Genomic DNA, 12,950 nt, shown 5'->3' with positions numbered 1-12,950 from the left:
TGGTGGGTGCTGTCTCTCGTAGACTCCAATGCGCAAAGAGTCCTCGGTGCTTCAAGCTTTGCCAGACATCGGGGACATTCTTCTACAAGAGAGCAGGGGAAACCCTTTGAAGTGATGGAAAGCGAAAACAAATCACAGAAGAGAAGACTGCAAGACCAGACAGACGAGGCATCTGTTGAATGAAGCTGACGTTGGCAAAGTACCCGTCCGTACTTGCAGGTCCTTGAAGTTGTCCCCATGATACACGCGAGTCTCTTTCGCCTGCTTTGAAGAACCAGCGTTGGGGGTACTCTTATCTCTGCCTACACGTCATCTTCGATTCTACAGGGCGGCTGACGACGGGAGAGGGCCTTGGAAGTACGTATTGTTGCCAACATCTGGGAGCCTCGCCATTGGACGCCTCTGGGTGCCATCTTCTCACCCGTCTTATTCAGCAAGCAGTTGTGCTTTTAGACATGCCGCAGCGATGAAACGGGGCAATGAAGCTCGCATATGTGACCGAAAACCCATGAGACGCTTGCCTTCATTCAAGATCATGAGTGAGCCTGGTGATGAGGTCACCGGGAACTGTACTGTGTTGTTGAGGCTCAGCCTACAACTTTGCCTTCTCAATTCTTTCCTGCTCCGACCATGCCTTATTGATGCGAACATTTTGCCAAAACCGCCAGGCCCCAAGGGCTGCCGCTGCTGGTGGACACGCCAGAAGCAGCCAACTCCACCATACTGGGCTGGAGGCCTGAACGTGACGGATAGCCTCGCCGATGTCTCTCTTCAAGTCTTCCTTGGAGCCATCATTCCATAGTACGACGCCCTTGCCCTCACCTCTGGCTTCACATCTCCGTGCCTTGAGCCTCACATCCGTCTGGCTGAGCACGCGGTTCTCGGCGTCTTCGCGGCTGAGATGAGGATCGCGGGCCATGAGACGCTGCATCTGTACCTCGGGGTCCTTGACAGCAACGACAAAAACGGTGCCGCAGAGGCGGTCGAGGCTGCTTTCGAATAACAGGGGAACGTCGAGGAGAACAGCCCAGTGACCGGTGACATAGGCACGGAGAATGGCCTTGTACATCTCAGAGCGAACGGCGGGGTGAACAATGCCGTTGAGTACGGCACGGTCCTTTTTGAGCTCTTCCGTGTCGCCAAAGACGCGCTTGCCGAGGGCGGGTCGGTTGAGTGGTCGACCTTTGCCGTCGGGCCCGGCCTCGGGCATGGTCTCTGAGACCGGGACGAGGAGGTCCGGGGTTGTGGGGAGGAAATGCTTCACGATGGCGGCATATCCCTTTGATCCGGGTTCAACGACTTTCCTCGCGAGGACATCGGCATCGATGAGGGGAATGGAGTAAGGGGGCTTGGAGAGGATGGAGGAAACGGTTGACTTGCCCGTTGCAATGGAGCCCGTAAGACCGATGAAGAGCATTGTGAGAGAATCCCCGTTTCAGGGCGTGATTTCGGATTGGCCTCTTCTTCCGAAATTTAAATGCGAGCCCCGGCGACAAATGCGATGGGTTCGATATCGGCGCCACGGTATTAAATTGGAAATGCGGGAGCTGGGACGGGAAGAGGGATGAAGTTCAGGTCGTTAATGGCGATAGTGGGGGTGGACTGATGATGGATCCGAGGTTATTTCGAGTCGAGGAAGAAGGAAAGCACAGGGCAGGTACATGAGCTTGGGGTACGACTACCCATGCGTCAGCCAATTGACATTCACTTTGCAGTTTCGGTGCCAAGCATAACTGAAAGAGAGCGCGATTGAAGGAACTTGGTACCTTGGCAACGTAATGAACTTTTGGCGACTTTGGTTGTCAAATTATCTTGGCTTGCGCAGAAATCATACAATTCTTTCTTGACGGGACGAGAAAAACGCTGGCCTTCGTTCAGGTCGGTACACTGGCCCCTGGGGTTGAGGTGACCTTGGGAGCTATCTCACGTACCTAGGCATATACGGATAGGTAGGCACCATCCCGAAAGACAGCGCCAGGGGCCAACCTTGCGGTCTTGCCTTATGTAATTCTGAAGAACAAGGAAAAAAGCAAAGGAAAAAAAACCCAGACAAAAAAAACTGGACAGGGTGAGGCAGCGTGGCACTTTCCCTTACTGTGTGCCCTGTGGTCGAATTGGAATGGTGCACCCCTGGGTCTGCCAGGTGTCTAGTGGTCCCTTGCATTCATCCCTTCTTACCAAAGATACTTTCATGGCTCCTTGACTGGGCTGTCGCGGGCGGTATTTGGAGAGCTTACGTGCCCCGAGATTCTCCACCTGGCCTGTAGAAAGCACTAAGGCCATCCAATCTGAGGTGAAATTCCGTGACCCTTGATGGGTAGGCGCACGCGTGTTCCCCTGCGTTCCCGTCCCGTCCGTTCTAATTAATGCCCAAGAGCCTTTGACCCCCTTAACCTCCGTTTTCTTTCTTAACCCCAGATCTTCAACAACGCTTCCCCTAGAGCCAGATCACCGCGTCCGCAAACAACGAAGCGTGAAGGACCGCAGCTACGACTCGATCAACCCATCACTACCTTCTACCTCGTCGCAGTTGCGAGGCCGGTCATACACGACTCTCCCCGTTACCGAATCTCGGCGCATTCGCAAGCTCCACGGCTGCATCCTGCGCCAAACCTATTGAAGCCAGCTTGCTTCTACTGCCAATTTGATATACCGTCCAGACAGTTGTACACCGAGCGCCATCATGACGGACAAGAAGAACGAGGATTACGAGCTCCGCTCCTCCGAGTCATTTGGAGAGAAGGATGGCTTTCTGGCTCGGCCTCCCCCAAGGCCGCGTCCTACTCTTGGATCGCCAATCAGCAAGATTGACAACAGTCCCGGCGCTGCCATTCTCGCCTACTGCTTCTCTTCCATCAGCATGACCGTCGTCAACAAATACGTCGTTTCAGGCCAGTTCTGGAACCTCAACTTTCTTTACCTTGCTGTCCAGGTGCGTTCTATCCAAAGGCAAATCCCCAGTCGCGACTACCTCTAACTCAGCCCTCTTATCCAGTCCATCGTGTGCATCCTTACCATTATCGTGTGCAAGAACCTCGGAATGATTACGAACCTGGCGCCATTCGACACTGACAAGGCAAAGAAATGTTGGTCTCGTCTCACGTGATGCAGGCATCGGCCAAAGCTTACTATCTGCAGGGTTCCCTATCGCACTCCTCCTGGTTGGCATGATTTACACGGGCACCAAGGCCTTGCAATTTCTCTCTGTGCCGGTATACACCATCTTCAAGAACTTGACCATCATCGTCATCGCGTACGGCGAGGTTTTGTGGTTCGGCGGCAGTGTCAGCCCTCTTGCCCTTCTCTCGTTTGGCCTGATGGTCCTCAGCTCCGTTGTTGCCGCCTGGGCTGATGTCCAGCATGCTCTTGGAGGTGGATCGCAGTCTGCCGAAGCCTCTGCCGCCGTTTCGACCTTGAACGCTGGGTACGCGTGGATGGGCATGAACGTTTGCTGCACTGCGGCCTATGTGCTGGGCATGCGCAAAGTTATCAAGAAGATGAACTTCAAGGACTGGGACAGTGGGTTACCCTGAACATCCAGGCGTTCCTAATTGGCAGAATTTACTGACGAGTGTGTTATAAAGCCATGTTCTACAACAACCTTTTGACGATTCCCGTCCTCATCGTTTGCACATTCCTTGCCGAGGACTGGTCTTCGGCAAACATCGAGAAGAACTTCCCCGTCGAGTCGCGCAACAGCCTGTTTGTCGGCATGATCTATTCGGGACTCTGCGCCATCTTCATCTCCTACTGCTCTGCATGGTGCATTCGTGTCACCTCGTCAACGACATACTCTGTGGTTGGCGCACTCAACAAGCTTCCCATTGCCATCAGTGGTCTGGTCTTTTTCGACGCCCCTGTCACATTTGGCAGTGTGTCGGCTATTGTTGTTGGCTTCATCAGCGGTATTGTCTACGCGTGGGCAAGAATCCGTCAGACGGAGGCTTCCAAGATGTCATTGCCGACGACACAACCTATGAGCGCGAGCTCGCAAAGCAATAGGGATGCGAACAAGTAGTGGCTGCCAGTATGGAAAGGTTGCCGGAATAGAGGCAAGTTTTGGGCGTAGCTTATCCGCGTGAGAACCTTGTGTTGGTGGCACGCTGATGACGGCCGTCATCTATCCCATTTTGGACAGCCGTGCAGGAGTGATGGCCGAGGGCACAATAGCATGTGAACTCGGCCAGGTTCGGCTTCGCTCTGCTCTTGAGATCAGCATAGACAAGAAAACCTGTGCCGCGATGCATGCTTCAGCCTTTGAGGTGTGGGCGGAAGAGCGGAACAAGGAGAAGCACGAGATGACAAGATACGAAAAGGCGTGTTAGAATACTGCAGCATTTCGTTTGCTGACGAAATGAATGTGGAACGATAGTACAGTACTATGGACGATGTAGCAATGTTGTAATGCCATGACACTGATTCCGCGAGGGCCCTGACAACATTCCCGTTGTGAATTGGTCGGCAGGGGGGCGACATATCTGCGATCCATTTTAACGATTTGATTCAACAAGATGTGGCGGTGAGTTTGGTTGAGATGCTGAACATACCGAGGCGCCCCAATCGGTTGAAGAAAATTGCAACGCTGACATCGCCCCACGTACCCACGTCAAAGCTTAGAGGAGTGCAGCTTGCTTCGTGGGGTTTGAAGTAGTAAACGGTCCTCAAGAGAGAAACGCGAGCCATCGGCATGTGTTTGTCAGATGGCTTGACTACCTAGGTATCTTCCGCACCTGAGCTGCTAGGCTACTCTAAAGTAACTCGTCACGCAACTTCCCCATCTTAGGTGAGGGAGGAAGCAACGGTGGTTCTTGTTGAAAAGCTTGGAACTGATGCACGTTGGGCTCCCCTGTAGAACTGTATGAAGTAGAACATACCTGAGGTAGTTACCAGCCATCAGGACCCGTGACATCACACTCCACAGTATGTACGTTAGGGTGGGCAGCTGAGGCATGTGGCAGAGAGCATCCTGACACTCCTCCAAGCTTCCTCTAGCGTAGCCTCGGAAAGCCACTCAAGGCAAACTTAGAGTAGTATAGGTTTATTAAACTAATAATTTAAAGTTTTCTTTTTTTTTATTAATAATATACAAAGTATACGTGTTACAACTCATTTTATGAGTTAAATATTTATAATAAAAAATAATAAAAAATACTTATAAATAAATAATATTTTCTTTACTATTTTAAGAAATCCTTCTTAATTTTTAGAGAAAAAAAAAAGGATTGACGATGAACTAAAATTCCTCTCGTTGCACTCTTCTCTCTTTATGAAGTTTAAGGTTTCTTCTGGAGGAGGGGAGACAAGAAAATCCGTTCGCATCGTTTAGTTAGTGGGGGTTCCAGGGGATGCCTTTACCGTCCCCTCCCCCTTGCGATCTAAGAATGGCCCATCGCCAACAGGTCCACGTGCCATTTCAGCCGTCACACGAAACTGCTGTTCGATTTTTCTTCTTAGGACGATCCGCAATCATAGCTGTGTTGGCATAACCAGCTGTCTCTTGCCTGCTTTAGCTCCCGTCCCGCCATCCGAAGTTGGCACGCCGCCACATGATCCCAACATCCATCACCAAAGTCAAAAACCCTCATTCGACAGCTCCCCAACTAATTGCTTATTTTCCCTCGGCGCAAACTCGATCTCTCCGAGCCTCCACCTCTCGGTGTTTCGCTTCTCCTCTAACTCATCTCCAAGAAGATATGGACTAAGCGTATCTTCATCGCCTTTTCCTATTGCAAGTTAGCCTTGCACTTTGTCGTCGTTTTCGGATCTATTCGATAAGTGGCAGCGGCAGTTCTAGCCAACATGTTGCCCTTCATTCATAAGCGTACGTAATATGCACCCTCGACTAACGACTTGTTCATTCTGCCTATGCCGGCTTCTTCCACTACTGGAGCCTCTCTTGCTAACGTTTGCTTGCCTCTGTAGCTTTCGAGCTTCTTGCTTCTCGCATCGGCGCATCTCCAGACGAACGTCGGTCCCTCCCATCAAGCTCGGCTACATAGCGAAGCTCTACGAACCCCCGTCCCTAATAGAGCACCAACACTGACACCACGACTTCCCAGTCAAGCTCGTCTTTTCGTTCCTCATATCATATCCGTTAGCCGGCTTGCTCAAACGAGTTCCCGACTCCAGGCCTGACCTCAAAAACCTCTTCATAATAAGGTATGCTACCCAGCAGATACCCAAGCTGTTTTCTTTGTCTATTCCAACCGGTCTTGTGGCTGACGCTTCGACTCTTGGACTAGCACCTCTACTTTCTATCTGGTCGGGCTTTTCGATTTGTGGGATGGAGTACGCACCCTTGCTATCGCCTCTGCCGGCATCTACAGCATTGCGAAGTATATGCGTACCAGCCCATTCATGCCATGGGTCGGCTTCACATTTCTCATGGGCCACATGTCCATAAGTCACATCGCTCGTCAGGTGGCCAATAGCCCGTCTTCCGTCGATATCACTGGCGCCCAGATGGTGCTTTTGATGAAGCTTAGCGGTTTCTGCTGGAACGTCGCGGACGGTCAGCTCCCGGACGACCAGGTATCCGAGTACCAGAAAGAGAGAAGACTGATCGAGCTACCCAGTATGATGGACTATGCTGGATACGTACTCTTCTTTCCTTCGCTCTTCGCCGGACCTGCTTTTGACTACACCGACTATCGCAAATGGATAGACACTACAATGTTTGACCTTCCGGCCCAAGTCGACCCCTCAAAGAAGCCTCCTGTCAGGAAGAAGAGGAAGATCCCTCGCAGTGGGACACCTGCTACTTTGAAAGCGGCCAGTGGTCTGGGGTGGATTGCACTTTTCATGATTCTCTCTGGTTACTACCCAATCACCTACTTAACGAGTCCTTCGTATATGGATCATGGGTTCTTCCACAGGGTATGGATTCTTCACATGGTCGGATTTACCGCTCGTTTGAAATACTATGGAGTTTGGTGCCTGACCGAGGGCGCTTGTATTTTGGCCGGCCTGGGCTATAACGGTGTTGATCCTGTCACCGGTAAAGTATCATGGAACAGGTTACAAAACATCAACCCCTGGGGCGTCGAGACAGCCCAGAACACGCGCGCCTACCTTGGCAACTGGAACATCAACACCAATAATTGGTTGAGGAACTACGTATACCTTCGGGTTACGCCTATTGGGAAAAAGCCAGGATTCCGTGCCAGCCTTCTCACATTCAGTACTAGTGCCCTCTGGCACGGCTTTTATCCTGGCTATTACATGAGCTTCATCCTAGCCAGCTTCATTCAAACTGTAGCCAAGAGTAAGTACACCTACGAGAGAGCTACTGTAGGCTTAGAAGAGTGCATGATCGACTAACATTTATGATAGACTATCGCCGCTACTTTCGCGCTTTTTTCCTCGACGCGGCCAGTGGTGCGCCTACTTCCAACAAGGTCTACTACGACGTCCTCTCGCTTTTCGTTACTCAAATCGGCATGTCCTTCGTTGTCACTCCATTCCTTGTTCTAGAGTTCTCCGGCTCGGTCCAGGTCTGGGCTCGTGTTTACTTCTATACCATTGTCGGCACTGCGCTTTCCATGGCCTTCTTTGCCTCTCCGGCAAAACAAATCCTTCGCAAGCAACTCGAGGCACGTCAAGGCAAAGGCGGTGCCAAGCTGACCCGTACCTTGAGCCAAGACAGTCTTACAGGCCGGGAACCAGTCTTGGGCGTGTCGGCGGACCCTCAGCGAGAGATCGACGAGGCCATGGAGGAAATCAAAGCCGAAGTGGAAGCCAGACAGAGAAGCAAAGCTACTTGAAGATTGGGAAAGGGCGGCATCTTTGCAGACAATTGTTCCCGTCTTCATCCAAAGCGGCCTTTGTTCCTGCATACATGAAAACAGCGTTAATGGGCCTAGAGCCGTTGTCAAAGTCGCGAAATGGGCGAGGCGTTGGGTTGCAAGCTGCCCTACAAGGGCAGGTCATTAGACATTTCAGGCTATGCAGATCTAAAACTAAACCATTATAATATGATGTCTATATCCCACAATAGTAACGTGATGCCACTGTCTGGCTCAGTCGTCTCCAATCACCCAACACCAGTCCCAGCATGTTTGACTCCCGTGTAAAGCCAAGGGGGGTATCGTCAAGCAATCCAAGTCGCCCAACGAGAGAAAATCAGAAGGAAATGCCATCATGTTGTCATCAAGGGTATGGCCCAGTCTGGCCAGGTGTACAATTACAGCGAACTGCATGGCTAGCAACCGTCGTTGTTGTGCGGAGCCATTAGACTAGATGATAGAAATGGCCAGATGGTCGGCCGCCGAGAAAACTTGGTATGTGCATGTCTATATGAGAAAAAGAATAAATGATGTCGTAGATTCGTGAAGGGATTAAGTCGTTACCCCAATCGTGCTGCCGATGCGCTGGATTTCAACGGCCGATGATGCTTTTGGTGAATACTCGTTTGTTGCTGGGGCCGAAAGCTGTGTACCGCGGCGTGTTCGGGCACCATATCCCTTTATTTGAGGTGGTGCATACAGTTAGAAAGGAGGCGGCATGGAGTAGGCAGCTACACCATTTGGCCCCAGCCTTGCTTTACGCCGACGACAACGAGAGCCGCAATGGCGCCAACGACTAGAAGACCAATGACGGACATGTACCGATTAAGAGCACGCCACCAACGGGCGCTTTGGAAAAGAGTCTCGTCAACCGCTGCAACTCGCCGAGGAAGGTCTCGTTCTTCGTCCAACAGGCTTGATCGTGGGTCGCGCTCGGCCATCTCAGCTTGAGGGTCCGGGGGTAGCGGAAGGAAGGCAGCAATCATCCATGCTGGCTCAGATTAGCCTTGTGTCAATACAGTGCCGTTGAGTAGGAGTGTCTCACCGAATGGGAAGATGAATCCCAGAGCGAAGAAAGCAACCTGCACGTTTCGCTTCCCCAGCATGCTCGTCTCGGCTGACCACGTCATAGAAGGTGGTTCCCAGATGCTGTGACGACCAGCCCTCTGATCACGCCGCAAGTGGGGTGACCAGATGCTGGATGTCTTCTTCCTTAACCCGCTGCGCATTCGGTTGTCTGTGAACGGTGCTTGGCCGATTTCCATGGAGCCGACATCTGACAGTGGCCGAGGGTTGGCAAGGTTTACCTCCCTTGGCCGTCGCCTGGGGCTATAGATGTTCATGGCAAGCTGTTCAACGCTGGGGGAACGGCTTTGGAATGAGCTTGGTGGCCGGCTATCATTCGGATCTGACATAATTGAGTCTCCAGAGCTGGCAAGGAATCGACGTTCTCCGCTTCCGTAGTAGAATCTACAGGTAGGCGAGTATGTTAGCTTGAGGTCCAATTACCGGTATCATAATGCTTCCTGCAGGACATCGGGTCGACTTACTTGGCCCAAGCGGGAATGGACGCCGAGTTCAGACTGTTCGCACGGGAGCTACTGGAGGAGTGGAGGTTCCGGTCTGACGAGGAACTCGAGAAGAAGCTTGAAAGGCCGGTCCGCGAAGGCCGTTGATGTAGCTGGTTCAGCTCTGCCAGACCGTCGCCATGTTCGTCTCGATCGCTGACCATGCGAAGCGTATTCCCTCTGCTGTGTGTAGCTTGAGGGCGTTCCAGAGAGTCCGTGAAGGATCTTGAGTGAGAGAGTGAGCGCTCCTCATTTGCAGCTAGCGACGACGAAATGCTAAGCATCTGCCGGCTATGGCTGCTCAACGGTATGCTACCCCGTCTCCCAGGTACAGACCATGGGGACACGGAGCGTGAGGGAGGCTCGCTGTCCCCCTCACTCTCCGAAATCACGGTGGATAGTTGTGAGCTCCATTGGTGAGGATGAGTGGTCATATGGGATTCAGCAGGAACAGAAATGGGGGCGGGTTCCGTTGGCGCAGCTTGCGCGTCAGGCTGCCGACCTGGCTGGCTGGCCAGAACACGGGATCGATAGAACGCAGCAGGCGAGGCGAGGAAACTCTGGGCTGCTTCGAGAGTGAGCGAGCCGGAAATCGACTTCACCGACGCTGCACGACGCAAGGAATCCCTCGAACGCGACTTGTAGTATCCAAACCTTTCGTTGGTCCTCTTCTTCGCCTTGTAGGGTTTCAGCGGAGCCACCAAAAGGCTTTCCTGCGAGTACTCGGGCCTGATACGGGAACGGCGGCTAGAGGCGACGGAAGATGGTGCTGGGGACGATGCGCCGAGCACAACGTAATTCTGGTCGCTATCGGCCGTTTTTGGAGGACTTCTCTCGGCAGAAGATGGTTCTGGAGGCGAAGACCGGCCAAGGACTACGTAGTTGGAGTGGCTCGAGGATGGCGGTTGCAACGACTCCTCCCGCTCGGGAGAAGAAGGTAAGCTGGAACTGAATACCTTGTAGTTTGTTGTCTCGGAGGTCGTTGATGGCGCATGTAAAACGCTGTCGGTGTCGGTCGCTTGGGGAGAATTGGAGCCGTAGACTTTGTAGTTCGTCTTTTCTGAAGTCGTGGACGCAGTGACGGATGACTGAAAGGAGGTTTTGGGCTGCAAATCGTGGGGCTCGGAGGATTCAGACGAATCAGCAGCGATTGGCGCCTCTGGCAGCGGCGCGAGTCGAGAACCTGATGGGGATGACAGGTACGATGAGGCTGGATCGGATTCCGGGTAGAGTAGCGTCGACTTCTGCTTCTGCTTGAGATCGGGAGTGTTGGGAACCTTGCGTAGGCCACCAACCATTCGATAGTTCCAGGGAGACGACGAAGACCCGGCTGTGCTGGTAATAGAATCACCTGCTAATTGCGTGGTCGAGGATGCCGGGGTCAACGTGGAAGCGAAGCTTTGATCCGGGTAGGAAGTCACGGTTGAGCTGGGACGATTTTCACTGAAGGCGTCTGAAAGGCGCTCATGCGAGGCGGTAGTCGAAAGTGATAACCTTGGGGCGGTGCTAGAGGCGTGGTCTCCTTGGGTTCCGGCCCGCTGCCCCTGAGGCAATAGGGAAAAGGTCTTGCCATCGGCGTTGAGCGTAATGAGATTGCGACGGCGGGACAAGGGGCGCTTCGCTGAGGGTGTGACAGGCTCATTGTCGGCGCTGCGTTGGGTAGACCGGGATCGTGCATTAACGTGGGAAATATCGGTCTGATGTGGTGGAGTGGTAGGGACAGGGGTGGTGGGGGACGATTCGTCGCCGGGCAAAGAGTCGGATCGCAGTTTCGAGCCTGAAACACCGCTATCCTTGGCGCTCACCAATGGGAAGGTTGAGGAGGCTGGCGATAGCACTGAGGTTCGTGTGCTGGAAGAGTGAGACCGTCTGTGGGAGTAGCGATCGCTGGCGCGGCTGGCGGTGCGGTCGTCGGTCCATGAATAGCTGGTGTGATCGTAACCTGATGGGTTGGGAGATAGCAGTGCGGTCGTCGATGTGGGGGTGCGTGATGACGAAGCTGAGGCGGTTGAGTCTCGATTTTTGTGGCTTGGACGAGGCGGGCTGTAGGGGACGATGCGGATGGCTAGGGAATTAGACTGGGAATTGGAGCGCTCATGCAACGGCCTCCGTTGGGACCGGGAAGGGCTGCCCCGAGAGGGGCTCCCAGACCCGGACCCGGAGCCGGACATGCTCCGTGAGGTGGATGCGGGAGGGAGGAGAAACCGGTGGCTTTCGCAGACAAGCGTAAGGGTCGAGGCGGGTAGTCTTTGTCGGCGTGGGTTATCCGAGCCATGGAGTGCGAGTGGCACCCAAGCTTAACGGGATAGGGCGGTTGCGGGAGCAGGCGGGGGCCGAGCGCAATGGAATTCTCGGAGCGGCTGACTCGAGACCAGCACAGCTGGGGGTGACGAAGGTGACGGACACCGATCCGGTCTGTGCTCTAGCTATCTCGAATTAAAGGTAGGATGAGAAACAATCACAGTTGGCTTTGATTGTGCGAATTCCGGCTCTCGAGGTCATGCAGCGCCGTGGAGAAGGGTGTGTGGAAGTAGTTGGCTGTTGTAGTTGTAGCTCTAGCTCCGGGCAGTCAGAATTCGTGGTGGTATTTCGAAAATTCCGAAGGGGATTCCGTCGAAATAGATTTGGTCGAGTACAAGACGTCCAATGTGGTCGTTAAGCTTGAGAGGTTCCGTGTTGCTTCGACTCGAGTGGAGTGGTCCAGATGAAAATGCTCCAAATGCATGAGAAGGCCGCTTTTCTTCATTAAGATACCTAACAGGTGTGTGAATGTGTGTTGGTTGAGAGAGTGTCGTCGATGGATGGATGGCGCGTGGATTGAGTGGAATTCTTCGTTGGTGGTTTATGTTGTTGCGTGTGGAGTAGCCGCGGCGGCCAAAATTTGGTGAAATGAGTGAGTGATTGACTGGATTCGGAGATGTGTAAGATAATGTACTATAGGTATAAAAGAGTGTGACAATGAAGAAGAACAAGGGAAAAGGCAAAGAAAAGACGTCACGAGAGACGATAAATGAGAGTGTGAGATTATTACAGGCGAAATGGCCTTGAGATGCAATTGAAAAGACGAGACAAGAAAAAGACGTCGGCAAGCACGACGAAAGATGGACCACAGGGCCGGGGGAGGAGAGAGACAGAGGGCGAAAAGGAAGGGGGAAAGGGAAAGAATTTCGGGAGCGCAGGAAGAGGAGTAGAAGACCAGAAAAGACACCACGACGGCGGACAGACGACATTAAGGTACCTTGGGGTGGGCACCTCCGAGCTCTGGCTGCCACCTCATGGAAGTGGACAAGAAGCTCTAGCCTCCCCTTCTCCCATCTGGTGGTCTACAAGCCTGCAAGTACAAGGTGATTGAGGTGCGTTTGCGTGTGTGTGTGTGTGTGTATGTGTGTGGGGGGGGGGGGGGGGGGGGGGGGGGCGGGGGGGGACGGGCACCACAGCGGAGCAACCGGCCCCACAGGACCCGGGGGGGGGGGGGGGGGGGGGGTGGGTTTGGGGGGGGGGGGGGGGGGGGAGGTGTGGGGGGGGGGGGGGGGGGGGGGGGGGGGAGCTAGGCCAGGTAGGTACAGCCAGGTACACTACGGATACCAGGCCCGCAATG

The 12,950-nt window shown here is 53.4% G+C and overlaps 4 protein-coding genes across 4 annotated transcripts; 2 read left to right on the top strand and 2 right to left on the bottom strand.

Moving 5' to 3' along the window:
- Positions 1-592: 592 nt before the first annotated feature.
- CABS01_00129 (dephospho-CoA kinase) lies at positions 593-1,417 on the bottom strand (the record flags this gene model as incomplete). Its single annotated transcript, XM_060533512.1, has 1 exon — positions 593-1,417. The coding sequence occupies one exon, from the start codon at positions 1,415-1,417 to the stop codon at positions 593-595; it is 825 nt and encodes a 274-aa protein (XP_060406026.1).
- A 1,266-nt stretch (positions 1,418-2,683) lies between these two features.
- On the top strand, positions 2,684-4,018 carry CABS01_00128 (UDP-galactose transporter; the record flags this gene model as incomplete). Its single annotated transcript, XM_060533511.1, has 4 exons — positions 2,684-2,932; positions 2,996-3,086; positions 3,139-3,519; positions 3,585-4,018. The coding sequence occupies 4 exons, from the start codon at positions 2,684-2,686 to the stop codon at positions 4,016-4,018; spliced, it is 1,155 nt and encodes a 384-aa protein (XP_060406025.1).
- A 1,781-nt stretch (positions 4,019-5,799) lies between these two features.
- CABS01_00127 (MBOAT family protein) lies at positions 5,800-7,763 on the top strand (the record flags this gene model as incomplete). The annotated part of the gene is made up of 5 exons (XM_060533510.1): positions 5,800-5,821; positions 5,923-5,967; positions 6,060-6,159; positions 6,243-7,264; positions 7,333-7,763. 5 exons carry the CDS (start codon positions 5,800-5,802, stop codon positions 7,761-7,763), a joined length of 1,620 nt encoding a protein of 539 aa, XP_060406024.1.
- A 752-nt stretch (positions 7,764-8,515) lies between these two features.
- CABS01_00126 (uncharacterized protein) lies at positions 8,516-11,523 on the bottom strand (the record flags this gene model as incomplete). The annotated part of the gene is made up of 3 exons (XM_060533509.1): positions 8,516-8,775; positions 8,830-9,254; positions 9,335-11,523. 3 exons carry the CDS (start codon positions 11,521-11,523, stop codon positions 8,516-8,518), a joined length of 2,874 nt encoding a protein of 957 aa, XP_060406023.1.
- Positions 11,524-12,950: the final 1,427 nt, after the last annotated feature.

This window comes from Colletotrichum abscissum, assembly GCF_030869225.1.
Source record: "Colletotrichum abscissum strain IMI 504890 chromosome Unknown Scaffold_1.1, whole genome shotgun sequence".
NCBI lineage: Eukaryota > Fungi > Ascomycota > Sordariomycetes > Glomerellales > Glomerellaceae > Colletotrichum > Colletotrichum abscissum.
Note: the sequence above shows the minus strand (reverse complement) of the source record. Positions and strands in the feature narration are given on the sequence as shown.